This window comes from Drosophila albomicans, chromosome 3 (genome assembly GCF_009650485.2).
Source record: "Drosophila albomicans strain 15112-1751.03 chromosome 3, ASM965048v2, whole genome shotgun sequence".
Lineage (NCBI taxonomy): Eukaryota > Metazoa > Arthropoda > Insecta > Diptera > Drosophilidae > Drosophila > Drosophila albomicans.
This window is the reverse complement of record NC_047629.2, coordinates 48,196,209-48,224,181: the sequence shown is the minus strand read 5'-3', so window position 1 is coordinate 48,224,181 and position 27,973 is coordinate 48,196,209. Positions and strand designations below refer to the sequence as shown.

General features: G+C 39.3%; 2 protein-coding genes across 6 annotated transcripts in view; one reads left to right on the top strand and one right to left on the bottom strand.

The window, feature by feature from the left end:
• Positions 1–211: 211 nt before the first annotated feature.
• LOC117571643 (protein scarlet) lies at positions 212–5,390 on the top strand. 2 transcript variants are annotated; one of them, XM_034253873.2, is made up of 9 exons: positions 212–1,004; positions 1,252–1,301; positions 1,406–1,542; positions 1,597–1,902; positions 2,743–3,249; positions 3,308–3,460; positions 4,620–4,861; positions 4,948–5,048; positions 5,121–5,390. In XM_034253873.2, exons 1-9 carry the CDS (start codon positions 667–669, stop codon positions 5,294–5,296), a joined length of 2,010 nt encoding a protein of 669 aa, XP_034109764.1. In that variant the 5' UTR covers positions 212–666; the 3' UTR covers positions 5,297–5,390. The 2 variants fall into 2 exon arrangements, with proteins under 2 accessions (XP_034109764.1, XP_051860461.1); XM_052004501.1 differs by having other exon boundaries at positions 871–1,199.
• A 75-nt stretch (positions 5,391–5,465) lies between these two features.
• LOC117571640 (adenylate cyclase type 6) overlaps positions 5,466–27,973 on the bottom strand; it is a 47,719-nt gene continuing 25,211 nt past the window's right edge. For 2 of the 4 annotated variants that reach the window (XM_034253868.2, XM_034253869.2), the window contains exons 7-29: positions 26,682–27,106; positions 25,575–26,008; positions 25,325–25,445; positions 24,936–25,137; positions 24,448–24,597; positions 24,037–24,158; positions 23,410–23,502; positions 21,718–21,864; positions 21,435–21,593; positions 17,980–18,124; positions 17,076–17,170; positions 16,852–17,011; positions 16,693–16,790; positions 16,432–16,522; positions 15,275–15,388; positions 14,353–14,481; positions 13,033–13,193; positions 12,567–12,700; positions 10,802–10,911; positions 10,284–10,453; positions 9,989–10,170; positions 8,796–8,920; positions 5,466–8,251 (exon numbers count right to left, since the gene is read on the bottom strand). In XM_034253868.2, the coding sequence (XP_034109759.1) occupies positions 7,112–8,251; positions 8,796–8,920; positions 9,989–10,170; positions 10,284–10,453; positions 10,802–10,911; positions 12,567–12,700; positions 13,033–13,193; positions 14,353–14,481; positions 15,275–15,388; positions 16,432–16,522; positions 16,693–16,790; positions 16,852–17,011; positions 17,076–17,170; positions 17,980–18,124; positions 21,435–21,593; positions 21,718–21,864; positions 23,410–23,502; positions 24,037–24,158; positions 24,448–24,597; positions 24,936–25,137; positions 25,325–25,445; positions 25,575–26,008; positions 26,682–27,106 (4,707 nt within the window). In that variant the 3' untranslated portion in view covers positions 5,466–7,111. The remainder of the gene's footprint in view (positions 8,252–8,795; positions 8,921–9,988; positions 10,171–10,283; positions 10,454–10,801; positions 10,912–12,566; positions 12,701–13,032; positions 13,194–14,352; positions 14,482–15,274; positions 15,389–16,431; positions 16,523–16,692; positions 16,791–16,851; positions 17,012–17,075; positions 17,171–17,979; positions 18,125–21,434; positions 21,594–21,717; positions 21,865–23,409; positions 23,503–24,036; positions 24,159–24,447; positions 24,598–24,935; positions 25,138–25,324; positions 25,446–25,574; positions 26,009–26,681; positions 27,107–27,973) is intronic. The other 2 variants (XR_007954865.1, XM_052004500.1) reach the window with 2 other exon arrangements.

Here is a 27,973-nt window from a genome sequence, read left to right as displayed (position 1 = left end):
TGGTGTATGAAATTTATGTAAATTGTTTATTAGCGTTAATGTAGAAAGCATAACGCACATTTTCAGGTTACTTTCAATATTTGAGTTGGACATTTAAAAGTGTAGCATACTTTTTGGCTGCAGCTGATAACATTTTGGGTTTATTTTGGACTGTCAAGCAGTTTTGAATTTTACACATTTATATTTTCGGTTTCATTTAAAGACCTCACTTGTCATCTTTATGTGTTGAGTTGTGCACAAAAATTTAAAGGGTTTTTATTTTTACTACCAAACGCAATGCGAAAATGCTGAGCAAAACACACAAGAGAAAAAGTCAAAGCCATTGACGTTGGCTTTCCCGTTGCGGTAGATTCCCGTTGCTGCTTGGCTGCTTTACTGGATGCGGCTTGGAGGGCTTCCCTCTGGGCTGGAATCAGCAGCAGCGGCGGCGGCGGCATAAGGTAATTTGAAACGAAGCTTAGGTTGCCAACTACTTCTACACATAAACGCTGAGCGTATGACCAGCTGAAGATTCAACTGCGACTTCTGTGTGAGAGCCACCCGAAAAGAGGCGTCAGACAAAGCCTCTACAGGTCGCTGTCACTGTCACTCAGGCAAACTACTGTTGCCTCAGTTGACATCGAGCTGCCGAACGCGTCGGTTGCGTGTTGATTAAAACTACTTAGAATGTCGGATACAGATAGTCGACAACTGCTGAGCGATATGGCAGACGTGCTGCCGCATGATCAGCACGAGCTGCAGCTCGTCTCGGTTGGTGGTGGCAGTGGCAGTGATTTGCCCAGTGTGGACACCACCCCGAAGCTATCGAAGCGCAACAGCTCGGAGCGCAGTCTCCCGCTGCGCAGCTACAACAAATGGGCGCCCACGGAACACGGGGCAACGTTGGTCTGGCGTGATCTTTGTGTGTACACCAATGTGGGATCGGGCAGCAAGATGAAGCGGATTATCAATAATTCAACGGGAGCTGTGCAGCCGGGTTCACTCATGGCTCTAATGGGCGCAAGGTAAGGCCGGGTTAAGTCAACTATAACGAGAAATCGATATGACCAAGTGTTGTTGGCTAAGAAAAAACAAGTCTGGCTAGTTTAGAACCATAAATTCCCGTGATATCTGGGTTGGCATTGTATCATAACATACTCCACTGAGAGATGCTCTTATCACTTACGCTGATAAGGCAGCTGGGGTGCAAATAAGACGAAGTAGGTCTTTTATAGTCTATCTAATTGTGGATAACTTATGTACTATTCTCAGTGGATCCGGTAAAACGACGCTAATGTCAACGCTCGCCTATCGCCAGCCAGGTAAGTGTGAGATGCTGTCGTTGCTTATCTTATCAGCAAACTAATTCAAGTTATCTCATCATCATCATCTACTACTTGGATAACTATAACACAACACGCTTTAGCTGGCACTGTGGTTCAAGGTGATATACTGATCAATGGACGTCGCGTTGGACCCTTCATGCATCGCATCAGTGGCTATGTGTACCAAGACGATCTCTTCATTGGCGCGCTCACTGTGCTCGAGCACCTCAATTTTATGGTGAGTAGCTAGAGCAACAAAAGATTTCTATGTTTAACTCGTTTATTCTTTTAGGCCAATCTTCGCCTGGATCGTCGTGTGTCCAGCGAGGAACGTCGTCTCATCATTAAGGATCTTCTGGAGCGCACAGGATTGCTGTCGGCTTCCTCCACTCGCATTGGCAGCGGCGATGACAAGAAGGTGCTCTCGGGTGGGGAGCGAAAGCGTCTCGCCTTTGCCGTGGAGCTGCTCAACAATCCGGTGATTCTTTTCTGCGATGAGCCCACCACGGGTCTGGACTCCTATAGTGCTCAGCAGTTGGTGGCCACTCTGCATGAGCTGGCCCAGAAAGGCACCACTATATTGTGCACAATTCATCAGGTAAGTTGAAAACTACTTTTTTTTTTATATTGGTTAACGATGAAGTTGTAGTAGATTCTTGAAAATTAATATAACTGCCAAAGTGAAGTATCTTCATAAAAATATATTGACAATCTTACTCTTACTTCAAAGTGGAGTATTTTTAATAGAACTTGTACAGTTTGTATACATCAGAACTACGATTATATCTTAGACACTCTTACCTTAGAACTGTATGCAAAACGAGTTCCTAGAGTGCATTGATTAGCCTGAATAACTTTCGTGATATACGCATATCTTAAAATCAATTTCTGACTATCAGTGCGTTGATCTCACTCACAATAAAAGCTAGAATCATCAAAAATGTGCGGGGGTCGCAAAATGTTAAGTATAAGTGCCTTTCCTTCACCTATCTTATAAATACGGGAAGCCTTTACCTTTGCATGTATAAGTTATTACTTAATTATATGAGACAATTTTCACATTCTTACATAACTCTAGACTTAATTGCTCTTACAGTTCAACATACCGTTTTAAAATAGTCTTAAAATTTTTTCAAATTTCCTTACCTTTTTTGCAAATGTGTATATCAAAGCTAATTTGCATAACCAAAAAGTGTTTAACTTTTTGTTTCACATAATGTTGAGATATTGTATTCATGTAAATTTTTCAATAATTGATCTACAAATACAGTAGAAGATGTATGTAACTTAGAAAGCATAAACCAAGTGTCTGATTTATCGACATTCATTAAAATATATATCTAAAAGTGTATATAACATTAAACAAAATATTTACTAAATCTTTGATACTTCAACCTACAAGCTGCAACTATTATATTCTATATTTCCTTCCTTTTAGCCAAGCTCGCAGCTCTTTGACAACTTCAACAATGTCATGCTGTTGGCAGATGGTCGCGTGGCCTTCACAGGCTCTCCACAGCACGCGTTGAGCTTCTTTGCCGATCATGGCTATTACTGCCCGGAGGCCTACAATCCGGCGGACTTTCTGATTGGCGTGTTGGCCACAGATCCCGGCTACGAGCAAGCTTCGCAGCGTTCGGCACAGCATTTGTGCGATCAATTTGCGGTCAGTTCGGCGGCCAAGCAGCGCGATATGCTGGTTAACCTCGAGATACACATGGCGCAATCGGGCAACTTTCCCTTTGACACTGAACTCGATGCTTTCCGCGGTGTTGCCTGGTACAAACGCTTCCATGTGGTCTGGCTGAGGGCAACGCTAACGCTGCTCAGAGATCCCACCATTCAGTGGATGCGTTTTGCACAGAAGATGGCGATGGCTTTCATCATTGGCGCCTGCTTTGCGGGCACCACGGAACTCACCCAACTCGGTGTGCAGGCTGTGCAGGTGAAGTTGAAAGTAGTTTTCTCATATGAATCGACTATTTACCATTTTGGCAATGCAGGGCACGCTCTTCATCATGATATCGGAGAACACGTACCATCCCATGTACTCGGTGCTCAATGTGTTTCCTCAGGGCTTTCCACTGTTCATGCGTGAGACGCGCTCCGGCTTATACAGTCCGGCTCATTACTATGTGGCAAACATTTTGGCAATGGTGAGTAGCGAGATTTGTTGCTTTGAATGTCTGGAATTACTTATGGGTAGTCTGCGGATTTTGAAGATCCGTTATATTGAAATACGAGTTGAAAGACGTGTAATCAATTTCAATCAATTTGTAATCAATTCTAAATACTTAGCTGCTAAAAAATTCGATTCGAGGTCGACTTATTAGAATGTTTTGCATATGTTTATCATATATACTGCATTTGAAGGATTAAGTTAGATGAGTTAAGGGAGATTCGACACATGAATTGCAAAAGATATAAACACTATAGTTTAAAAAGTTGTAATAAATACTTATAGTTTTACTTAATACATAATATTCGATTGAAGGTCTACTTATTAGGATCTCACTCAAATTTTGTTCATATGGTAAGATGAATTAAAAGTAATACGTTTAATTAAAACATGACTTGAATGAGATAAACATACTATATCATACTTCATGCTATATACGCAAAGTCAGTTCATGAAAAATATGATTGGACATTGGAATGTTATCTTTTCTTTATATAGTACTTACCTTCAGCATATGATTTAATGTACTTTTTAATTATTTAGTACAATTATAATGCTGTAGTAATAGCAATACTATAATTTTATAGTAGAATACTAAATTTATATTCATATATATATTATAATACCCACTACCTATAGGGTATTATAGTATAACTTTGTGCATTCATGTATGTAAGGCAAAAGCTTTGTTGAACATATTTTGTATTCTTTGGTATATTTTGTATATAATAGTATATCGATATACCAAATATAGTCTTCGGTATATTTTAGTATATTTTATATAGTATAATTTAAATGTAATATGTAGTATATCGATATACTAAAAAAGGCTGTTTTATATTTTAGTATTTCATCAATATCAATCGCATTGTTTTGCTTTCATTAATGGATAAAAGTCGAGCACACTATTGATTAAGTAGTTCATTTAATAATTTTATATTTATTTGTCCGACCTCTGTAAAAAGATTAATAGCGATAGAAACATTAAAGGTTGTGCCTATATTTTGTATGAAAGATAATTTATGCGACGGTTTTATTAAAATATGTAACGACTATCTTAGAGTCGTACACACTTGAATGTTACTTATTTTACGTGTTTACCTAAATGTCTGCTCTCTCTGTATTCCGCTCTCCAGTTGCCTGGCATGATTCTGGAGCCGCTGCTGTTCGTGGTCATCTGCTATTGGATCACGGGACTGCGTGCCACGTTGTATGCCTTTGGGATAACTGCGATTTGTGTGGTGCTCGTTATGAATGTGGCCACCGCATGTGGTTGCTTCTTCTCGACGGCCTTCAATTCGGTGCCCTTGGCCATGGCTTACTTGGTGCCCCTCGATTATATATTCATGATTACGTCTGGCATCTTTATCAAAATTAGGTGAGGCGCAGCTGCCACAACAGCAGAGCAATCATTGGTCTGACCCACAACACAAAATATTCACTACAATTTCCGTATGATTTCAGCTCGTTGCCATTGGCATTTTATTGGACGCAATTTCTATCGTGGATGCTCTATGCCAACGAAGCGATGACAATTGCCCAATGGTCCGGCGTGCAAAACATCAGTAAGTAGACGCAGTTCCCCTCTCTTCTTCTATTCTCACTCTTCTTCTAAAAAACTTTTCACTGCTTTGCAGCTTGCTTCCAGGAAAGTGCCGACTTGCCCTGCTTCCACACCGGGCAGGATGTGTTGGACAAGTACAGCTTCAATGAGGCGAATCTGCAGCGCAATCTCTTTGCCATACTTGGCCTCTACTTTGGCTTCCACCTGCTGGGCTATTATTTCCTTTGGCGACGCGCGCGCAAAATCTAAAAAAAAACAAAAACAATAGCTAACACACAATTACTCGTATTTATCCCTGTTTAGTCCTTGTTTAACCAACTGTTCTGTTTGCTTTGAGCAGCTGTAAATAAATTTATTACGAAATTTTGCAGAGATTTGTTGTATTTTTTGTTCATTTTTATTAACACATTTTGCAAACATTTGCGACACATTTAATAAACATTGAATTCAACCTTAACCTTAACCGAAACAGCAAACTACGAGTACTCGTACAATACATTATACAATAAATACATTTAACATTGTTTCTTTCACTTAAATTGACACAATTGTACTTCAATATACCATTTTACACATATATCATATCTCATATATATATATTTAGTCCTACGATAGCCGATCTAAATGGTAGAAAACTTAGTTAAATTATAGTAGTTAAATTCTGCGCTAGTCAAAGAGGTGTCGTAATAAAAGTTGCAGGCGTGTTCTCATTATCAATTTCGCCTAGCAATCGCCAAGTGCTTGAAACCGCCATAAAGTGTAGAAAATTATTTGAACTTAAACTTTGTTTTCGTATCTAAAACCGAAATTTGCGAAATTGCTTTTTAGAACACGCCTGCAAACAGTTGTCGAGTTTTCGAGTTATTCCAACTAAAACTAAGTTAACACAAATCACAAGTCCATAAAATAATCTATACATTTTAATTTTACAATAGAAATCACAGCAAGAATTGATTTTTTTTTGTGTTTTTTGGTTTTTGTTTCTTTGGTTTTGTTCCGTTGAAGTTATATCGTAATATATATATATAATATGTATGTATATTTGTTAAATACGCTTTGTTTAAACATTAAATTTAGTGTTGATTTCAGCAACATTGAGACGCATTCATCCACACACTCGCACACATACATTTTACATTTGATAATCGTTTTAACATACACATAAAGCATAATTAACAACTTTGCTTTTTAGTTGAATGTATTGTTTAAATAAATCTATTTTCATTTTTGTGCAAGCGGTTCCGAATTACACAATCAACTAATTTAGGAAAATTTAAAAAGTAAAATTGTTTCCTACTTTTCTGAAATACACAATCTTCTACATATGGAAGTCTAGATAAAATGTAGATTTGCACAATTGAAACGAAAGTGTAATTTGGAACAGCCTTTTTTGTGCAGGCTGTTCCGAGTTACACAATCAACTTATTTTGGGGAACTTGGGTAAAATGTAGATTTTCGCAATTGAATCGAAAGTGTAATTCGGAACAGCCTTTCGTCTGCTTTTGCTCTAAGAATTGACAGTTAGTTTCGATAAACTGTTTTATATTATTATTTTAGTTTCTTTGTAGTTAATATTTGCGTGTGCTTGTTCGACTTGGCATACCCTGTAATTGATTAATTTTCGCTTTTAAATTCAGTTTCTGTGCTACACTTTGCGTTGCTTTCTCTTTATGCAGTTTCGTCTCGTGTTGCCTTTAATGCTACATAGGAACCTTTGACCCGTTCCCTCGTGTCCCTCCCGCTTACAAGCTACATCAAAACTATCTTCGTATCTAGTGTGTGTTCAGTGGTTGTGTTGCTTGGTACCCAAAAATTGTGTGGTGCAAAATTGCTTTCGTACTTACTTTGCGTGTGATATGCAGTTCATGTTGAGGTTGAAATTAAATTCTACCCTGTACTCGCTCGCTACAAGTGTTAAAGGAACAACAAGGAACAACAATATATTGATGCTTAAATGCGAGATCATTTCAAGTGTGGGAAAAATACTGATTACTAGCTGGGCGCTCTCTTTCTCTCTTTCTGTTTATCCATTCTGTACATATTTACAAGAAGATTCTTAGCGCTTTACGTGCTCACATCCTGCAGCAATCCTGCGCGAGGACTATTCGCTGTGCCATTGCTGTTGCTGCCACTGCTGTTGCTGCTGATCAAGATCATGCTGCGACTGTTGGGCAGGACAAACACCTCGCTGGCCAACCCAATGGGACTCATCGATTGCGACGTCTTGATGGGACTTCGATTCGGTTCGAGGCTCGTAGTGCGTGGCTGCCAATCGCTTGTTGCAGTTGGCAACAACACCACAGCACTGCCATCGGCTGCTCCGCTGCTCTCCAACGTGCCAGGCGCCGTTTGAGTGGAGCTCTGGCTCTCATTAGACAGCAATCGTGTGGTTGTCGTGGTGCAACTCGCTGCCATGGTGGTCACTGAGCGTCGCTTGCGTTGTTGCTGCGAATAAGCCGCAGTTGTTGTCAACGTTTCGATCACATTGAAACTAACGATTGTGTCGCGTTTGCGCAGCGTTGTTGTCGCCGAGCTGCAGGTGGATGTGGAGACGAGTTCGCCACGTAGATTCTGCTGCTGCTTATTGCTCAAATCCGATAAACTTATGTTGTTCTTTAGCAGTATCTCGAGATTCTCAATCGAGTCCTTCAACGTGCTCTGTGTGATTTCCTCTTTGAGTTCGGTGACCAATGTTTTGGGTGGCGCTGTGGGCGTCACACAGTTCTCGGCATTCGCTGCATTTGAGTTCCTTAGCAAAGCAGGCAAAGCGCCAATGGTGACCACACTGGAACTGTTCGATATGCTGGGCGTGATACCCGTAGAGCTGCTGACCGTGGTGCCAAAGGATGATGAGATGTTGTGCTGTCTGCAGAGCGACTTGCGACGCTGCGCTGTCAAGTTTTGCATATTCGAGTTGAGATCGATGTCGTCCTCAATGTCATCGTCTTCATCAGGCGTCGGCACCGGAGTGGCAGCCACTGCCTCGATTTCCTTGGTCTCTGGCGGAGCTGTGGTCAATGGTAGACTCTTTGGTGGCTGCTGTTCCACAGCTGCAGCGATGGGAGCTGCGGCTTCGGTGGGCAATGGCGCTTTGCCTTTGAGAAAGTAGGTTATCATGGAGCCCTTGCCCTTGACATTGACGCTGCCGCGACAGGTGAGCTCGAAGCCGCGGCACTCGAGTATCTGCTGCATCTCCTGGGTCACCTGAATTGTGTGTGTGATGAAGTGAAAGTGTTGATTTCATTTGGGACAACAATTTGGAGTGTGAGGAAGGAAGGCGATAACATAAATTCAAAGTGACAAGTTCATTGGCATACACATAGACACAAAGCAATCCTCCCACACACACTCGCACAAATTCTCAGACAATCTGAGGGAAGACCTGACTCAATATTTCATGATAACACTCGGCTGCCTTTGCCTCTCATTCCTCTCTCGTCCCCTGTCGGATTGTCCCATACGCTTAATAATTTATTTCTTTTTGCAAATTTCGTGCGCTTTGCTTTTATCGGCAAATAAAATCAAATACGTGTGTGTCTGACTCACGCTTTGTCCGTGTGTGTTGAGCGTGGGTGCTTTAATGCCATGAAAGTTGTATGAGCAGCGTACGCGACGTATACGCAATATCTGTTGCCTGCTGCTCTTGCCGCTGGTCAACAATTGATTGGCGCTGCTTGTGACAACTTCTCGTTTTAATTTATTTAAAGCCAACAAGGCAAAAACTTGACAAATCCGTTTTTCGACTTACCTGTATGTGATCCACGAGTCCCGTCGAGTCCATCCGCGAAGCCACATTCACCGCGTTGCCCCAGATGTCGTACTGTGGCTTGCAGGCGCCAATCACACCAGCGACCACTGGGCCAATGTTGATGCCTGCATGACAGAGTAAAGAGTTGCGAGAGTTGTTTTTAACTTGGGTTTGAATACCGAAATGTCTCCCAAAATGTCAACAGCGCGCAAAGCAATAAATTACGCTTATTTTCAGTGTGTATTAAGTAAAGTCCTCAGTTTAAAAAATGTTACATAAAAGATTGGTGTTCTTACACAGATGTAGGAAAAAGTTTCTAGTTCAATCTAAATTTATAGTGATGTTGTTCAAGATAAAATTTAATCAATTTAGTTTTCAATTTTTAGTCTTAGTATTATTTTGAATTCTTTTTGTTATTCAATACTTTCCTCTATATACTTTTCTTAAAATTCTTTGCACCAAAATAAAAAATAATTAATTCTCTTATAATTATATATGAATTTAATGTTGGAAATCTAATAAAAAATAAATGTTTAAATATTTTTTAAAGGGAAAATACCATTGCTAAAGGAGAAGCAATGAATAAAAAATTAAAGGACGGGTGCTTTGGCTGACAATTTGGTATATTTTGCACTTTATGGTATTGATATACTACTATTTACAATATAGTAGTATATCAATATACCAAATATATCGTTTATATTTTAGTATTTTTTGGTATAATAATGTGGTATATCTTAAAATGAATAGTCTTAGTTGTTTTGGCTGACAATCTGGTATATTTTGAATGTTGTACTATACCAATATATCAAATATAGGTTATGGTATATTTTTTTTTAGTATATTAATTTGGTATATTTGAAAATTAATACGAATCAAATACAAGTAAATTTTTTATATTTTTGCAGTGTTATAATTTGGTATATTTTTAAAATGAATACCAATACATAGCCGTTGGCATAATTTTTGGTATGTTTGCGGTATATTAATTTGGTATATTTTAAAACACAATACTCGACTGTAGCTTTCTCATTTGTTTGTGATTGTTTTGAACTCCAATGATTGCACAAGATCAACCTTAAAGTAATCATGAAGTTCATGAGATTTTGTCTTTCGGCATAGCAAAATAATGCCTTGGCATATGATTTATTTCACTCTGAATGTCGCCTGCTTTCAATATTGCTGTTACTCACCTATGCGCATACGAAAGTTGTTGAAGGAATGCATGTTGACCTCCTCAATCTTGTCGAAGAGCTGCAGCGCATAGTCCGCCATGGCGGTGACATGACTGAAGTTCACCTGGTCGCAGGTGTTCACCGTCAGCCCCGAGGCAGCCATGTAAGTGGCGCCAGTGCTCTTGATTTTCTCAATGCAGCTGTGCGAGAGAGAGAGAGAGAGAGAGAGAGAGAGAGAGAGAGAGAGAGAGAGAGAGAGGGAGGAAAGAAATCATTGCATTAACAGAAAGATGGAAAGTGCTTGCAACCTTACCGGAAACGCTCTTCGCTGAGCAGCTCATCGAAATCGGCGATAATCTCGTTGAGCAGTCGCAGACACTCGACGCCCTCGTTGTTGCCCTCGAGTTCCACGTAGAACTCGGAGAAATTTGGTATGCTGGCAAACAGGATGCAGACCGAATCGCATTGCTCGTGGTACAGATCCTGTGAGAAAAGCAGTCAAATGTGTCAAATTCAATTAAATACAAAGACGCACGTTTCTCAGCTCATGTGATTTGCTTAAAAAAGTTGTTGTTGATTGCACACACACTTAATGTGGCAACTCGTAACTGTGTGTGTGTGTGTGAACCCGTTGAGCAGCGAAGCGTTGCAGGCCACAAGAAATAATCGGGCCAAAGGCGAAAAGGCCAATGGACATTTAAAGCCGCCAACGGCGACCTTGTCTTGAGCGCCTTTAGCATGCAAAATGCGTTTGCAAATCGCCCTCGCACTTAAGCTGTTATACTACACTACACACTGTTATATATACACTTGTATGTGTGTTATACTCACATCGAGGTGTTTTTCGCGGCTCAAAAAGTGCTCGGCAACATGCACTGGTAAAATGTTTTCGAGCAGTTTACGATTATAAGCCTGTAGATGCTCCATATCCTCTTTCTCCTCTGCAAATCATCACGGAAAAAATACAAGAAGAGCATCACGTTATACAGTTATCAAGTGTATCTGTGTGTGTGTGTGTGTGTGTGTGTATTTGGGTGTGTTCAAATAAAACGAGAACAACAAAACGCAGGCAAAACAAGCGCAGAGAGAATAAAAAACAGGAGCGTGAAATTGAAATATCAGTTTATCAGTTTACCGAAGCGTGAAGCGCACAGCAAAGAAGCGTACGGTACACAAAAAAACAAGTAGGTGTTTACTTTCAACAGGAAGTGCGCGACTAGCAGTTACTCTGTAAACACAACTTATTGTGTACTAACTTTAGATGTTTATCAAAATCAGTTCTAAACTGTTATTTTAATGATATCGCTTTCGATTCAGCAAGTTATCTTTCATTTTTGGTAACTTTAAGAAATATATAATAATAAAATAATACTACAAATGCTAAGATAATTCCATCTTCATCTTATTACGCATCCAATATATGTTAATTGCATAAATAAACTCCAACTTTAAAACAGTGTTTAATTATATTTAACTTAGTTTCACAATGTAGATAAGTGCTCTCTTTTTATCTTGACTCCCTTCTTTTGTCATTAAAACACTATCAATAACGGGACCTACATTATATTGCATATTCATTACAATAATAGTTCAATTTATAAGTTCAGTGTAGACTTGCAAATAATTTTTTTTTTTTGGTTTAAGAGATGTGACATATTAGTTGTAAGTATTTATATTTCTATTTCTATTTCTATTTCTATTTCTAATTCTATATCAATTGTGTTTTTTATTCAATTTCTATTTTCATTTCATTTCATTTTACCAACAATTAAATTTATTTTCACATCCGTTTATTATATTTATATTAAGCTAACGATTTATTCTTCTTTTCTGACTACTAAATCACAACTAAAAAATATACTTTTAGTAAAGAATAGTTTTATCAGATTATCTGTCTTAAGAACTACGAACTTTCTTTTGTTGTCAGCTTAATTTCCGCACTTCTTTGAATTCTATTGTCACTGATTTTAGCCAGCCTTACAACATGTTGTATAAGCCTGGACTAGTCTAACATATCCCACTTTAAGCACTTCCTGTGAGGCCAGAGAGTATCAAAAGAACAGAGCGCAAAAAAAGATGCGAAAAAGCGCTGCATAAGCTCAGGCGCCAGTCAAACATGAGTGCGATTGTTTGAGTGTATTAGTGAGTGCGAGTGTGTATGGAATATGAGTATGAGGACGAGTGTCAGCTGCTTGCGTGTGTGTGTGGGGGTGTATCTGTGTGTGTGTACTAATGAAAAGGCTTTGAATGGAGAAAAAGTGAACGGAAACGCAAGAGATGAGCAGCATTGCGTTGGATAAACGAATGTTGCCAGCGAGTGAATGGAGAAGCAGCACAAGTTGTTGAGTTGTTGTTGCTGTTGCTGTGAATTCCAGACAGACAGTGGGACAGACAGACAGACAGAGAGACTGTCAGAGTGCCAGTCAGGCAGTCAGTTAACGATACAACTTTGCAGCGCTTTAGCTAATTAGCTACCAAAAATAAATACAACAAAAAAAGTAATGAAAATTAAAACGAAAACGAAAATGTAGAAAAGTTTTTCGTGTGTGGCATTTGGAAATTGTGAATTAGAGACAGAAAGAGAGAGAGAGCTCACCCGTTGCCTGCAGCTTCCAGATGAAGTCCAGACGGTATGTGGCCTCGGTCTGATGGCTGTGGAAGATTAGGGCGAGCATAAATGCAAATAGGAAGATTGAATCAATTATGTAGCGCAGCAAGGCTTCCTCATTCCTGTGATGTGCAGCGCCAGTCGAAAGTCCCAAATGCAGTCAGACCCAGTTATTCCAGTCCATTAAAGTGTAATGCGGCATTGTGGCAAGAAAGAAGAGCAAAATTGGAGGGGAGGGGTAAAGATAAATGAAGCCAACGCCAAGTGCTAAATACAATTTTAATGCAGTTTGCGGCTGCCTGTAAATGCATTTACATTTGCAGCTGTGGCACGTGGCACGTGGCACAAACCTCGGGGAAAGGGGAAATCGAGGACGCTTCAAATTGCATTACATCGTAACTCGATTTCGCCTTGCGTTTTAGTTTGTTTCATTTGGGTTCTTTTCAGTACTTACGCCAAGTCGAGGCTCATTTCCCTGCTGCTTGCATACAAATAGCTGGAGCAGGCCATGTAACTGAATGCGGCAAGCAGCAAGAGGAGCAGCTTCAGCAGAATGCGCAGCACTTGGTACGTGGCACAGCACATCATCGAGAGCAGCGTGAGCAGCAGGAATGTCTGCGGATATGCAAGAAACAAGATGTTGCCACAAAAATGTGCAATAAACAGTGAGAGAACTACAGTCGAGTGTGCTCGACTGTGAAATACCCGCTACCCATTTTTACTAAGAGTAAAATATTTTGTGGTATTATTCTTACAATATACCAAATATATTCTGAAAAATACTGATTTACACTGAAGGCTTCATTTGGTTAACCGATTGACAAAAAACACCACAGTACAAAATATACAATTCTAAATAAGAGTAAAACATTTTGTGATGTTATTTTTAAAATATACCAAATAAATATACCGAAAAAATACTGAGTTACACCTGTAACACTGGGTATACCAATACTCTAATACGTTCATAATATACCAAAGAGTACAAAAATACTAGATTGTTAACCAAAGCAATCAAAACTTTATATTTGGTATATTTGATATACCGATACTCTATTGCGTTCATAATTTCCCAAAGAGCACAAAATTTACCAGATTATTAGTCAAAGCAATTAAGAGCCCACTGCATCAGCCTATTGTGCTATATAAAATTATGTCTTAAATAAAACCTTGTGGTATTATTATTAAAGTATACAAAGTTAATGTACCGAAAAAATACTAAAACACACTGAAGGCTGGATTTGGTACAACAATGCGTTATGTACTTAAAATTTACCAAATTAAACACCAAATACCAAAAAATACTAAAATAATCCGAAAGCTATATTTGGCATATCGATACACTATAACACTAAAAAATACTATTAAATCATATTTTGTACTATATACTGTCAACCAAAACAACAAAACTCCGATTGAAGGAGCCATTTGCAGCCATTTCAAATTGTTTCTTAAGTAACTTTTCAGTTTTTCTAAACTCATGATTCATAACAACTGTAGTTATGAATGCAAGTCTCAAAAATCTTGACTCTAGCATTAAAATTACGTCTGTTATTCGATTTTTTCGAGATCTACGTTTTATACGGACGGACGGTCAGACAGACAGACGGACATAACTATATTGTTTCAGCTGCTGATAGGAAATATATGATTAAGCCGGTCGGTGATGACTGTCTGTGACTGTTGAATATTGTTGCTGTACGCACAAAATTATAATACCCTTCTACTCTACAGGTAGCGAGTATAAAAAGCAAAGAGAAAGAGGTTAACTTACATTGTAGGCCAAGTAGAAATCACAGTCGGCAACCAGTTCGTGCAACTCCTGTTGCAACTGTGTGCTATTCAGTGGCAACCGGAGCCACTCCTCGTGCCGCAGTTCCAGCTGTCGTGACGATTCCTGCAACTTCAATTGACTGTTAATTAGCACACGATACTCTCAGTCGGCACTCTCAGCACTCATCAAATAAATTGCGGCCCAATGAATAGCGAATTGCGATCCCAAGTGCCCATTAAACAAGGCCCAAAAAGTTGACAACGTAATGTCAAAGAACCGCCAACGGTGCTTTGAACCCCGCAGACAAAGAGACAGACAGAGAGACAGAGATAGAGAGACATTGAGGCAGGCAGACTGTTGCCGCTGGGGCAGGTAACAAGTAGCACATAAATGGTGCACACTTCATGTATGAAACGTGGTTCGCATTTTTGCCTGGCCTTGTTGTTGTCTGGCCAACTTTAATGGAAAAACTTTTGTTTAGTCGCGTCCCGAACACAACAGCAACAACAACACTCTCAACAAGAGTGAGAGAGAGAGGGGAGAGGAGAGTGGGGCATGCAACACCCTCGCACAAATTTGTATTTTGAGCTACACAAAAATGGCAACAAAAAGAGAAAAAAATATGTAAAACGTAAATTTCATTTTTATTATTTTTAAGTTCCATTTTAGCCATGCCAAAAACTTTCAACTGATGGCCAACAAAATGGCAGCAGATACGCTGTGTGGCAAGGTGGCAAGGTTAAAGGGCACAAATTATGGTCTTATGAACACACAAAGACAAAAAAAGAGAGAGAAAGAGAGAGAGAAGTTGTCATTTCCAGGGGATTTGTCATTGTTTATGTTATTCCAGCTAAAAAGGCGCACATTACGAGCCACATTGCAAGCAACTGCCGCAAATTTGTCCCCATCTTGTTTCACTTACCATGGCCAGCAACGTGGTCAAAACAATCAGTCCAACCGTCGACAGGGCAAAGAACTGCGACCACGTCCGATTGCTGTGAATGTGACGTGAGAAGCGCTTCACCACGATGGGCAGCTGAAAACAAGAAAAGAACGTTTCAAGTTTATTTTAATTTGCAAGCCATGTATATAAATAAAGTGGGAGATCTTTTAAGTGGGCGACTTTTAGAGACCCTTGAGGTTGTTTTTTTAGCATTTGTTTTACTAAATGCGTGATTGGCTGATTCTTTATCGCTGATTTAAATTTAATCAATATACAAACTTGTTTTCTTACTAAATACTAACTTATAAATAATATTATTGCATGTATTTTAGACTTTTAAGTTTCCAGAATTCGCAAAATACTTCATTGTTACATAATTCATTGCTGACTTCAATTTGGTGAATAGATTTATTTATGAATATTTAAGGTCGAAGTTTATGTTCATCTCTGATTTTAATTTGATCAATACGTAAACAATTTTATTTATGAATTCTTAAAGCTGAACTTTGCTTAAAACAAAACTTTAGAAACTAACATTACAATATATAAGCATTAGCTAACATAGTTATGCGAGGAAAAAAATGCATAAAATTAATAACACTGTCTGCATGGCTTTTGGCTAATAAATATAGTTACAAATTAGTCGCTGAAAATTATGAATTGTTAAAGTTTGAGTTTCTTAAAACTTAATTTTAGCGACTAGCACCAAAATTTATAGCTTAAGCTAACATAGAAGTTCTAGGAAAGAAATCAACAAATAAATAATTTTGTTTAAATAGTTATAAATGTCTGATTAGTCGAAGTAGTAGCTACAGTTGTTAGCTTTGCTTTCAGACAATTACTTGAGATGTTTATTGTTCGTATATTTGGAAAATTGATAAACTACATGCAATTTGTAATTTCATAGAAATGTGAAAAAACATCAACGACTTGATTTCTCTTCATTATTATTCTCTTATTTATTTAGTTTATTAACTTATCTTATCAGCAAATAATGTTTCTCTTCAAATGCTTCAATTCAAAACTCAATTCAATTCAATTTGCTTAAACTTTCCCCATTTGCTTTACTCTATCTCCCATGCTTATTGTATCAGCTATATCAAGTATACGTATAGTGTGCAAATTGCTTTGCTTACCTGAACATTAATTTGATGGCAGGCAACCAAGAAGACCATCGAGCCCAAAAGCAGCAAGGCGCCAAAGGAGAGAACCAGACAGAGCGTGGAACTAAATATGAAGATGAAGATGAAAATGAAGATGAAAAGACAAATGTTAAAGCTAACTGCTCCATAAAGTCAGAGCTTATAAATAATGCATTAATGTGTGCCCATAACCCAGTTATCAGAGACAGCAAAGGACAAGCAGTAATAATATTAAATGTGAGAAGGAAAACTTACTTCTCAAAGACTGCAAAACGCATCACAGAAGTGCCCAACAAGACGAGCAGACTGCAATAGAAATAAACGCAGAGCATGCGATCCGGTTCGCTGGCGTACTTTATGATTGAAGTAGAGAATTAGTTTTATCACTGATGAGTTAAGAGTGTATTCTCTTACCTTACGCTCTAATGCTGCACTCTTAAAGCGCAGCAACAACGATTGACAATGTTCTGCACGCAGATGATCGATGCTGCGTGCATCGATGGCACGCATCAGATACTCGTTGACCTCATCCTCGGGATCCTTGGTGCTCTCCGCGCTATCTCCGAAACCAAATCTGCAAGGGATTGGAGTATAAATTAGAGGAAGAGAGAAAGAGTATGTGCTTCTTAGAGACTTACTTGGAGGTGTGTTTCTGTGCGGTGCCATGGCCCATCATGCGCAGCTCCTTCGAGATGTTGCCGTTGACTTGGAGACGATTGCGCGACTTTTTGTGCTAAAAAGAAAAACATGGATATTAATGATATAGATACACATACGCAAAAAGATATATATAAAGATAGATACAGAAAGTTAGTAGATACAAATAGATAGAAAGATAGATATAGATTGAAAGAAAGATAGATAGAGATATATAGAAAGATAGATACAGAAAATCACATCAAAATATATTTATAAAGATGATACTTGCTACGGACACCCAAATAAATAAACTTATAAAACTCTCCTCACTATCACCAACACTCCGTCATTACATTTAGTAATACAATCTCTAACCACTGAAAACTCTGTGAAGCTCAAGCACTTATACATATTTTAATAAAGATGAGTCCTTAACCACACCTTATCTCGCTCTCTCTTAAACATAACAATACTGATAAGTACACTACACACTACACAGATACAATTAAACATATGTATGTAAAAACAGATACAAACATGGCGGATAGATAAATAGTTAGTTAGATATGGAAGTTTCTCTGTCAGAATTGATCGCGTGCTACACCTATTAAAAAGTAGTGAAATTAAACATAAACTGAAACAATTATAAAAAAAAGTACAGATTATTATTTTAGCTTTGAATTATAACTTTATTTAGAGCTTCGCTTTACCTCCTGTTTTTCGTACGAAATCGCTCATTTTTTAAATTATCTTAAAACACAAACAAATTTCAAAATCATTCTCTAATTGAAGTGCTAATCAAGAGATAAGGTAAGATCCATATTTCTTCAAAATAAAAAAAATGTTTTCATGTATGTTTTTTTTAACTTTTTCGTCATATATATGTATAAAGGTTATACTCACTGGTCTGTAGATATCTCCCGGCACTATGAGATACGTTTCGATCTGATGATCCTTGAGATAGGAGTTGCGTTCGTTGCCCTTGCCCTCCTCCACCTCGTAGTCGCCATCCAAGCACTTGAGCGTCTCTTTGGTGATGTGCACGCGTCTATAAACGAAATGAAGAGCCATAAGGAATGGGGGGCAATAAGGCTGTATTTTAATGTGGATCTATCAAAAGGCAACATGTGGATGCCACGCGTATGAAAGGTGGAAGGGGGAAGTGGAAGTGGCAGGCACTGTTATTGTGGCCAGCCATTATGTCGCATTACATGCTCCACTTGCGGCAGCTGCCTCCGCAGGGGAGGCGTCTCGGTAAATACTTTTTAATGTTTTTCATGGCTGCGGCAGCTTAGTTCAGTGGCTTTATTAAATTGTCGTTTTGCCTGGCATCCCAGCAGGCAGCAGCCACGTGGCACTTGCTATGGGGCAGCAGCAAAAAAATGCAGTAGCAACAACAGCTGCAGTTGCTATCGCAGCCACAGCAGGAGGGAAGCAACAATAGATGCAACAAAGTGTGTGCCATGTTGTTGATTCTATTGATAATTACGTGGCGCTTTATTATGGATTGCCCGGGCTGTTGCACTTACTACTTGCCACTAGCTGGATGCTCCCAATTGCACATCCCACAGTTAACGAAGTTTTTGCATGCCTTCGTCGTCGTCTTCGTCTTGAGGCGTCCAAATTGCTGCTTATCAGGCAAGTGCAAGGCGCAAGTTTGCACTCGTTGTGTGTTGGGCCCAAGGGCCACTGCAGCTATTTGCTTTTAATTTCACTCAAGACAGGCTAACAAACGAGCTTGGTTGTCGTTGCCGTTGCCGTTGTCGCTTTGCTGACCCACATAAAACAAGCTGCAGGACTAAGTTGTGGCACATCAAGACACGACTCGACGACGACTCCGATACTCTGAGCTTATGCAGCTGAAACAAATTGCCAAAGTACTGCAGCCTCAAGTGTTGGCCATCCAGCCAGCCAGTTAACACGAAGGCGTTGGGGTGTGGCAGGCAACAACTCCATAATCGATTCAGCGATTGGGCAATGCAAAAGGGCCAGAGTCAAACTCAGTTCAGTTACCAATAACTCGGCATACCCTCGTCAACCACAATGGCTCCTCACACATCTGAGCACACATTGTGTGTGTGTGTGTGGTTAAAGTATGCAAATTTGTGCAACAACAACTGCAATAACAATTACAGCCATTACTGCTGTGGCTGCTTCTGCTTCTGCTTCTGTTGCTGCTATTATGTATGCCATTGGAAAACGCCTCAATGTAGCGACACTTGCCCAAGTGTTGAGAGTTGAAAGTTCCCTTCGAGTGCAGGCTGGCGGCAAACAGGAGCGGAATATACAATTGCCAGGGGCTCAAGGAAATAGAGTAGCTGCTTAGTTTGCTTAGTTTAACAAATTTGTAATGTAGGAGTTTTGCTAATGCAGCGGCAGTTGAAAAGAATAATGAACGCGAGAAAAATAAAAGTAGTGAGCGGATACACTGGAAATTTATAATATTATCTTGGGATACTGTAGAAAGCTTCTTCAAAGTTTATTTATGTATTTAGTTTGTAAGCTATTAAAACAAGTAAGAGTCGAGTCGCCATTATCTTAGAATTGAAGTCATGTTTAGATATATACTTATTTTTGAAATTTATATCTTCTAGATATAAAAATTGAAGTTCTTAAAGTGCAACGAATTTGCGTAAAATATAATTCTAAATAATACAAATTACATATAGTTTGTTTAGTTCCATTCTCTTATCTTTTAAATATGTAGGCTACAAAATGTTTTCTATTTCGTTTAGTACGTTTTATCCATTCTAAGACCCTTTTGACTTAAAGTGAACAAGGTTGATATGGCTCAATACGATGGCATGATGCTGAAATCTTTGTGAATGCCTATGAGCAGGGGTTCAAATTGAAATGCTTTTCCACCCATTTGCATTTAAATCTAGAATCTGTGCGTTCACAGCTGAGCTCACAAACACCTGCTGAGATGACTTGACGTTGTATTTCATCTAAGAGTTACAAATGCTTTCAATTATTATACGAACAATTCGTTTCGCATTCTGATGAAATAATGTTAAAATGAAATTACGTATACGAAATGTTGCTGAGCATGAACATTAATTTTACAATAAAATTACGTATACGTTATGTTGCTGAGTATAAAAAATAATTTTCAAATAAGAATAATATTACGTATACGCAATATTTGTGAATGTGAAAAGTAGTTTCAAAATAAAATATTACGCATACGCAATGAAAACTTAGCTTAAGATAATATTTCGTATACGCAATGTTGTAAAAAAAGTCAATGTAGAGATGTGAAATTAAAATTGTATACAAAACATTTTAATTTCTCTATTTATCAGTTATATCGAAATATATCAATTCAACGTGTACAATTTATAGGTTTACTAAAAAAATTGCATTGGAGCTTATTTCTCTTCAGTTGAATAGAATTTGTTGCTTAAGTAATACTTAATGAAATCTTTCATTAAACATTGAAATAGTTTGCAAAATTAAATTTTGCATATGAATAAAGTATTTGAAGCAAGTGCTAGAAAGAAGTTCGCTCCTGTTGGACATTTTTAAGCTGAAGAACTCTGTAAAACTGTGGTTTTGTGGCCCAATGCAAAAGTTGCCTTTAATTGCAGTAACACTCACTTGCACAAACACACACTCACACACGTAAACACACACTCACACATTCACTCACTTACTTGCTGAACGAAGGGCCTGTCAAAACGGAAATGAGACAAACTTGTCAGCGGCTTTTGCGGTTGGCGAACGAAGTAGAAGAACTTTGGCTTGGGTTGAGGATTGTGGGCTAACGATGGGTGATGGGCGTGGCACGCCGCCGCGATAAGAAGTGGAGTATGTACGGTTACTGCTGCTTACTGCCTTTCATTGCATACTTGTCGGGGGCGCATATCAAAGCGGGTCAAAAGCATAATTCTCAGCTGTCGTAAAGTAGCACACCGGCAACTCGAAGACCGAAAGACGCAGAACCAAAAGACCGAGAACTGACCACCATTCGAATAGCTGCTAACCGCAGAAAGCTAAAGCTGAGGCATTGTAAGGCGTCTCTGGCACAAACTGTCAGCCAAGCAAAATAATCAAGCGAAATGTGTTTTGAGGCAAAAACAAAGCATTAAGACAAAGCAATATGCTGCATGTTGTGAGTCGGTCGGTTTTTAGGGCCGGGATTAGGGCGGCTCAATTGGGGACAAAGCGCAAATCCCAAAAAGGGCTCAGCTTTGAAGTGGTTGCTGCCGCTGCAGCTCTTGTCAAACTTTGACAGACATTAAGTAATTAATAGCTATAGCTGAAAGTAAGTGAACTGTGCGATTTTGTCGCCTGTCATCGACTACGTAGAATCAATGCCATTAGCTCCACGCACACATAACATCAAGAATACTTACCCGGGAATGCCGCCGCTCTCCATGTGGTTAGCCAACGTTACATCGTTGGACCAGACATCGAACTGCCACTTGACCAGACCCAATACGCCGCAATGCACTCGTCCAGTGTGGATGCCCACTCGCATGTTCACATTCACGGCCATTACCTCTCGCACCAAACTGCAGAGCACAAAAGAGACCAAGAAAAGAAGAGAGTGCAAAAAAGGGTAAAAGGGAAAGCCGCACAATACACAAAAGCCACAACTGGCATTGTTCAATTGTGTGTTCTGTGTGTTGTACTCACGCTATGGCGTCTATCATATCGAGTCCCATTTCCACAGCACAGTGAGCATGATCCGGCCGAGGCTCCGGCAAACCGGAGACACAATAATAACAATCGCCGAGCAGCTTAATGCGCAAACAATGATGCTCCGCAGCCAATCGATCAAAGCTGCAAACCAAAGAACAACATGAAAAAAGGGTAACAGAAAAGTTGAACAATAAAATTCAATTTAATTGGCAATTTGTTAAATTTGAATTTAAAAAAGAAGTGCATGAACTCAAAGTACCAATTGCCATTCAAAGCATTCTAATTGAATGTTTACTATTTACGCTGAGCCACGCAAATAGTCAATATATCCGTTTCGTATACACAACAGTTTCATTCAATGTGAACCAATAAAGTGCCGGACAAACAAGCCAAAGGACATCGAGGCAGGAGTACATACTAAATGTTTGCACTGTTTGCTGCCCTGTTCCTGGCACCTAATCTAAGTCTAAGCTGAACCTGGCCTTTGGCCCACAGGTAACGTTGGCCAGGTTGGCCACGTTGCCAAGTTGCCAACTTGCCACTGCAATTAATTTGAGCTAGAAACAGTCACAGCGCCTCTGGTCAGTGTCAGCATCTTCATTTGTTCGACTCTTTGACATGACCAAAGGGGCAGCAAAACAACAACAGCATAAAAAAAACAAGTAAGAAAGTAAAAGTCAATTGTGCTCGACTATGAAGTACCCCGTATTACGAGTAACTGTAGAAAATGAATATACTGAACTAATATACAAAAAAAAAAAAAAAAAAAAAAATATATACTGAAACGCATATTTGTTATATCGATATACTAATACTTAAAAGCAAAAGTGTGTAGTATTGCGGTTAAAAATATATCGAATTTATATACTGGAAAAATAATGAAATGTACTGAAAGACCTATTTGGTTTAACGATTTACTAATACTTAAAAGCAAAAGTCTGCGATATTATCGTAAAAATATACTGAATATATACCGAATTGGGTATTTGGTATATTATTAACTAATAAAATTAACGTTAACATCAAAATTTCGTAAAAATATATTAAAAAAGTATTTCGAAAAAATACTTAAGTACTCCGAGTTCGGTATATATATGGTATATCGAAATACTGCAACATTCAATCTGCTTAAAACATACCAGATTATTAACCCAACAGCGGCAACTCATATTTTGACCAATAAAATAATTTCCTAAACAACTTTTCTCTATACCGAATATACTGAAATATACCGAATTGGGTATTTGGTATATTATTTACTAATAAAATCAACGTTAACATTAAAATTTCGTAAAAATATTTTAAAAAAGTATTCCGAAAAAATACTTAAATACTCAGAGTTTGGTATATATATGGTATATCGAGATATTGCAATATTCAATCTGCAAAAAATATTCCAGATTATTAACCCAATAGCTGCAACTCATATTTTGACCAATAAAACAATTCTACAATTTAAGGCAACTAAACTTTCAAGAATTTTTATGATCGTATGTACCAAAAACAAGTGCTGTCAAAAAAATGTTAAATATATCTATCAGACAGGCGGACATGGACAGCTATATGATATCACCCCAAAAACTATAATACCCTTCTAACTTTTGGGTAGTGGGTATAGAGACAAACAAACAATGTTCCAGACAGAGAGAGCGAGGCAATATCATTAAGTATGCCTCGACGACTCACCGTGCAAAGAGTTCGTTCAGCAGACGCACCAACTCCTCGGCCGTGCACTGATCCGAGAGGCTCGTGAAACCGCAAATGTCCGCAAAGAGAATGCTGCAAAAAAAACAAAGAAGTCGAAACGAAGTTGTGAGATGAAGTGCAAATATTACAGCTTGCGGTTGCCATTGTTCTTGGCATAGTTAACAACGGTTTTCGCCTGTTGTGTTGTGCTGTGTTGTGTTGTGTGGTTGGAATACTTGAATAAAAGTAAATTCGACTGGCTGCATTTAAATGTAAACTGAAATGCTTAAAGTCCCGAGCGCAACTTAAGCGGCTCAGCGCCAAATTTAATGCAGTCAAACAGGTGCGCCCCAAAGTATGCTTAATGTTGAGTAACTGCGTCTCTACATGTGTGTAAGTGACTGTGTGTGAGTGAGTGTAATTGTGTGTGTGACAGCTGGTTATGTGCAGTTGTTGGCTTGACATATATAAAAATTCATTGGACGGGTTACGCACACACGCAGAGCACGCGTCAGAGACAATTTATTGACTTTACATGCAAATAAATTTATACAGACGAAGAAGGAAGGCAAGAGAGATAGACAGAAGGGAGAAGTAGACAGAGGGAAAGGGGAGACAAACACTTACCTCACATTCTCGTGGCGCTGTATGTAAATCTTATGAAACTGCGTGTCACGTGGCTGGCCCGCAATATCGTCCTTCATCTCCATGGCAACATGTCGCGGCAGCACCGAGAGCAGCAGTCGCTCCTGCAAAACGTTAAAGGATAACGCACTCAGCACTCAGCAACACTCGATGGGGGAATAACTTTAAGGCGAGCCAAAGTGAACTGCCAAAAGGCGCTGGCAAATTATGCTATGCCAAATGCGTGACTGCTGTTTGTCCTTTGGCAGCTGGCAACAAGTCACCAGCCACGCCTCGTTGCCCCCTCCGCTTTGAGCGTGTTTGCACATTCATTTGCCTTGGCTTTGGCTTTTGCTTTGCTTTGAAGTTGCCTCCTTCTGCTTTGTGTTCATTCTCGAGCCGACTTTCACTTACCTGCTGCTGATTCTCGCGCTGTGTCCGCAGACGCGCCTCGATGCATTGTCGCGTCTCGATAAACGCCTTGCGTTGAGCCTTCTCCTTGGGCCAGTGTGTGTAGACGCCTGTTAGGTTGGCCAAGAGCAGAGCGATGCACGTGCACAGCAACTGGAATGACATTAATGGGCATTACATATCGATAACGTTGATAATAACACTATAAAAGCTTCGCTTCTCTTTCTCGATTTGATTCAATTTAGCGGCAATTTAATTTCATTTATTTATTTATGTTTCGCTTTATTTGCCAGCGTGAGTGGAATAAACGCATTTATTGTCCACCTCGATGGCGTGACCATTTAAAGCTGCTGCTGCTGCTGCCATAAAGGAAGTGAATTTGTGGCCCACACACACACACACACAAAGAAAACCTGTTGATAGATGTTGGCCACCCGCTTGATTTGTGGCCACAAACAAGTGCAGCAGCAAAGCTGCAGCTTATGATTTACCTCCTGCCAGCGCAGTGACATCTGTTCGCGTTGTCCTTCGAGTTGAAGCTCCTCGCTTACGTATTGTGTGTGCAGAGATGTGTACAAATGCGTGCCACTAAGCAGCATGCCACCGATGAGCGACTCACGCAAACGCAGCGGCAACATCGTATACGTCATGTAGATGAGCACAATACAGCAGGCGCTGCCATTGAATGATTTGCTGTGAAGAGAATGGAGTTAGAATTAAATTTAGCCAAGACAATCAATTTTGCCAGAGTCTAATTGTTTAACTGACAGCCGTTGCGTGGCATTGTTGTCAATCCCGCCAGCAATTAGCGTGGCATGATTAATTTCTGCTGCCAGAGCAGCAGCTGTTGATGTTTCCTTTCTTTCTCTTCAAAACTAACCTGGGTTGCATGGCATAGCTAACGGCTATTTCGATGGCCAGAAACGTGCCCAATATGACATAGGAGACAAGCACCAGAAAGATTTCGTTCATGGCCGGCTTGGAGAGTATGCAGAGTAGAACTGCAGGCGACAAACACAACACAGAGATAGAGAGTGAAACAATTAAAAGAGAATGTCGCCAGAATTGGCAACAATTTGTGGGGCAAAAATACACAGAGAAATCTAAAGCACTATGTACTCTCTACTCACATGCATAGACAATGGCACAGATTAGCATGACAATGAGGAAAACGAGCACAGACTCATCGATTTGCACAATCAGCGCGAGCAGCATGTGTGCGTAATCCAATGAAGTGTCGAAATTATCTGCTAAACCAAATAGTCCAGTCAGCTGCTCCTCGTCCTGTCCTTCATCCTTGTTGCTGCCGTTGTTGCTGTTGTTGTTGTTGTTGTTGGATCTATCAAACGGCGTCAGATTGAGCACTTCATCACGTGCCTGATGCCGTTGGCTTTCATTGTTGTTGCGCGAATTGGTAATGCGTTTTATGCCATCAGCAACATCAACAGCATCATCATCAAGAGCCAGAGATGAGGCCGCATTCAGCTGGGCAATGTCAACAGTCGAGTGGTGACGATGATGCTGATGCTCCTGCTCCAGGGCACGCTTGGCACGCAGTTTGTATCTGCGAGTGAACAACAACACAGAAAAAAAAAGAAAAAAAAAGGATAGAGTTGGTGGAGTAGAAAAGCAAATTTCATACGCATATCAATAAGCTGGGCATTAACCGAGCCTAACTCAATGCAAACACACATCACACTATCCATCTTGGCTGCATAAATATGAGAATAAATCGAAATCGAAATGGCAAAACGACAACGACAGCGACAACGACAACGATGAAATGGAAATCCGCAAATCGAAATGTAAATGGCAAATTCCAAAATAAATGCGTGACGAGCCAAAAGTTTTCTGACTCGCCTTTGCTTTACTTTTTTTGATGTATTTGTATTTGTATTTGCTGATGGTGCTGTCTTGGTTTATTGCTTTGTTCTCTCTCTCTCTCTCATGTCTCGCATTTCAATTTGTTCGCCATTCGCCCGTCTAATTTTAAACTTCAAAAACAATTTCATCAGCACAACAGAAAACAAAGCAAAAAAAAAAAGAGTAGCATACTTTTATGGGCAAGCGAGCCTCGATTGAATTTGGCGCGTGGCTAAAGGGGCGAATGCGTTATGCGTGTGTTCTGTGTGTATTGTGTATTATGTAGTACATAATGCGTGGCCTAAACCGGCAAACTTGTTTGCTTGCTCACTCAGTTGTTTGCATAACTCAACTCCGAAGCTGTCAAAACTCACCTGACTCGATGCTGCTGCGGCTTGTAGCGATGCTTGTGCTGGCGTCGATAATGTTTACGCTTCTGCCGCCTGCCCGATGCGCCGCCATAGTTAGCCATCAGCATGCGAAGTTGCCCCAATTCGTTGCCATTTGCAATTTGTGGCAATGCTGCTGCCGTTGAAGTTGGCATCGACACCGTAGTTGGAGTTGGCGTTGGCGTCGAAGTTGTGGCGTGTGTCAAATTCTCGACGCTGCCTTCGATGGTTAGACGTTCCAATCGTATGTCGGCCGTTGTGGCTGGCACAAAGCTGCGTCGCAGTTGCAGCGTGGTGAAGACAATATGCGTGCAGGACAACGCCAGGATGAGCGTTAGCAACAGCGCCAGTATATGCGTTGTGTTGCTCTGATTCATGCGCAAAAAATAACGCTGATAGAGCATTTCCACCTGTACAAATAAAATGGGAAGTGGAAAGTGGAAAATGGAAATACAAATAGAAAAAGTAATGTAAAAATAAATCTAAAAATACTGTAAAACGTAATGGAAAGCGTAAATATTGCCATAAGTAGCAAGGAACAAATTTGCAAAAGGGATTTTGAAGCAACCAAACTGTGAAGCTGTGAACTGTTAACTGAAACGATGCTAAGCTCACAATTTTGGCCAAAAAGAAGTAAGAAGGATGCAGTCGAGTGTGCACGACTGTGAGATACCAGCTAGTTATTTTTAATAAAAGCAAAAAATATACTAAAATAATATACAGAAAAATACTAAAACATACCGAAGACTATTTTTGTATATCGATAAGGAAGCAAACCATTAAAATATACCAAATTGATATACCGAAAAACGCTTGCAGTATTATTCTTTAAATATACCGAACTCAAATACCAAATAATACTAAAATATACAGAAAACTCCATTTTGTATATCGATAAACGATTGCGGAATAATTTTTTAAATATACTAATTAGTATATTAAAAATGTACTGAACATATATTGAAGAATTTATTTTTATAACGATAAACAAGCAAAATTTTGCCGTATTATGAATAAATACCATATTAATATACCAAAAAATACCAAAATCTAATGAATTCTTCATTTTGTATATCGATAAACAAGAGAAACATTGCGATATTATTCGAGAAATACACCAAAATAATATACCAAAAAATACTAAAATATACCGAGTGCTATTATTGGAATATCGATAAACAAGAAATCATTGACGTTTTATTCTTAAAATCTACCGAGTTAATATACTGAAAGAATACTATATAACTATATTTTGTATATCGATATACTTTTATTTA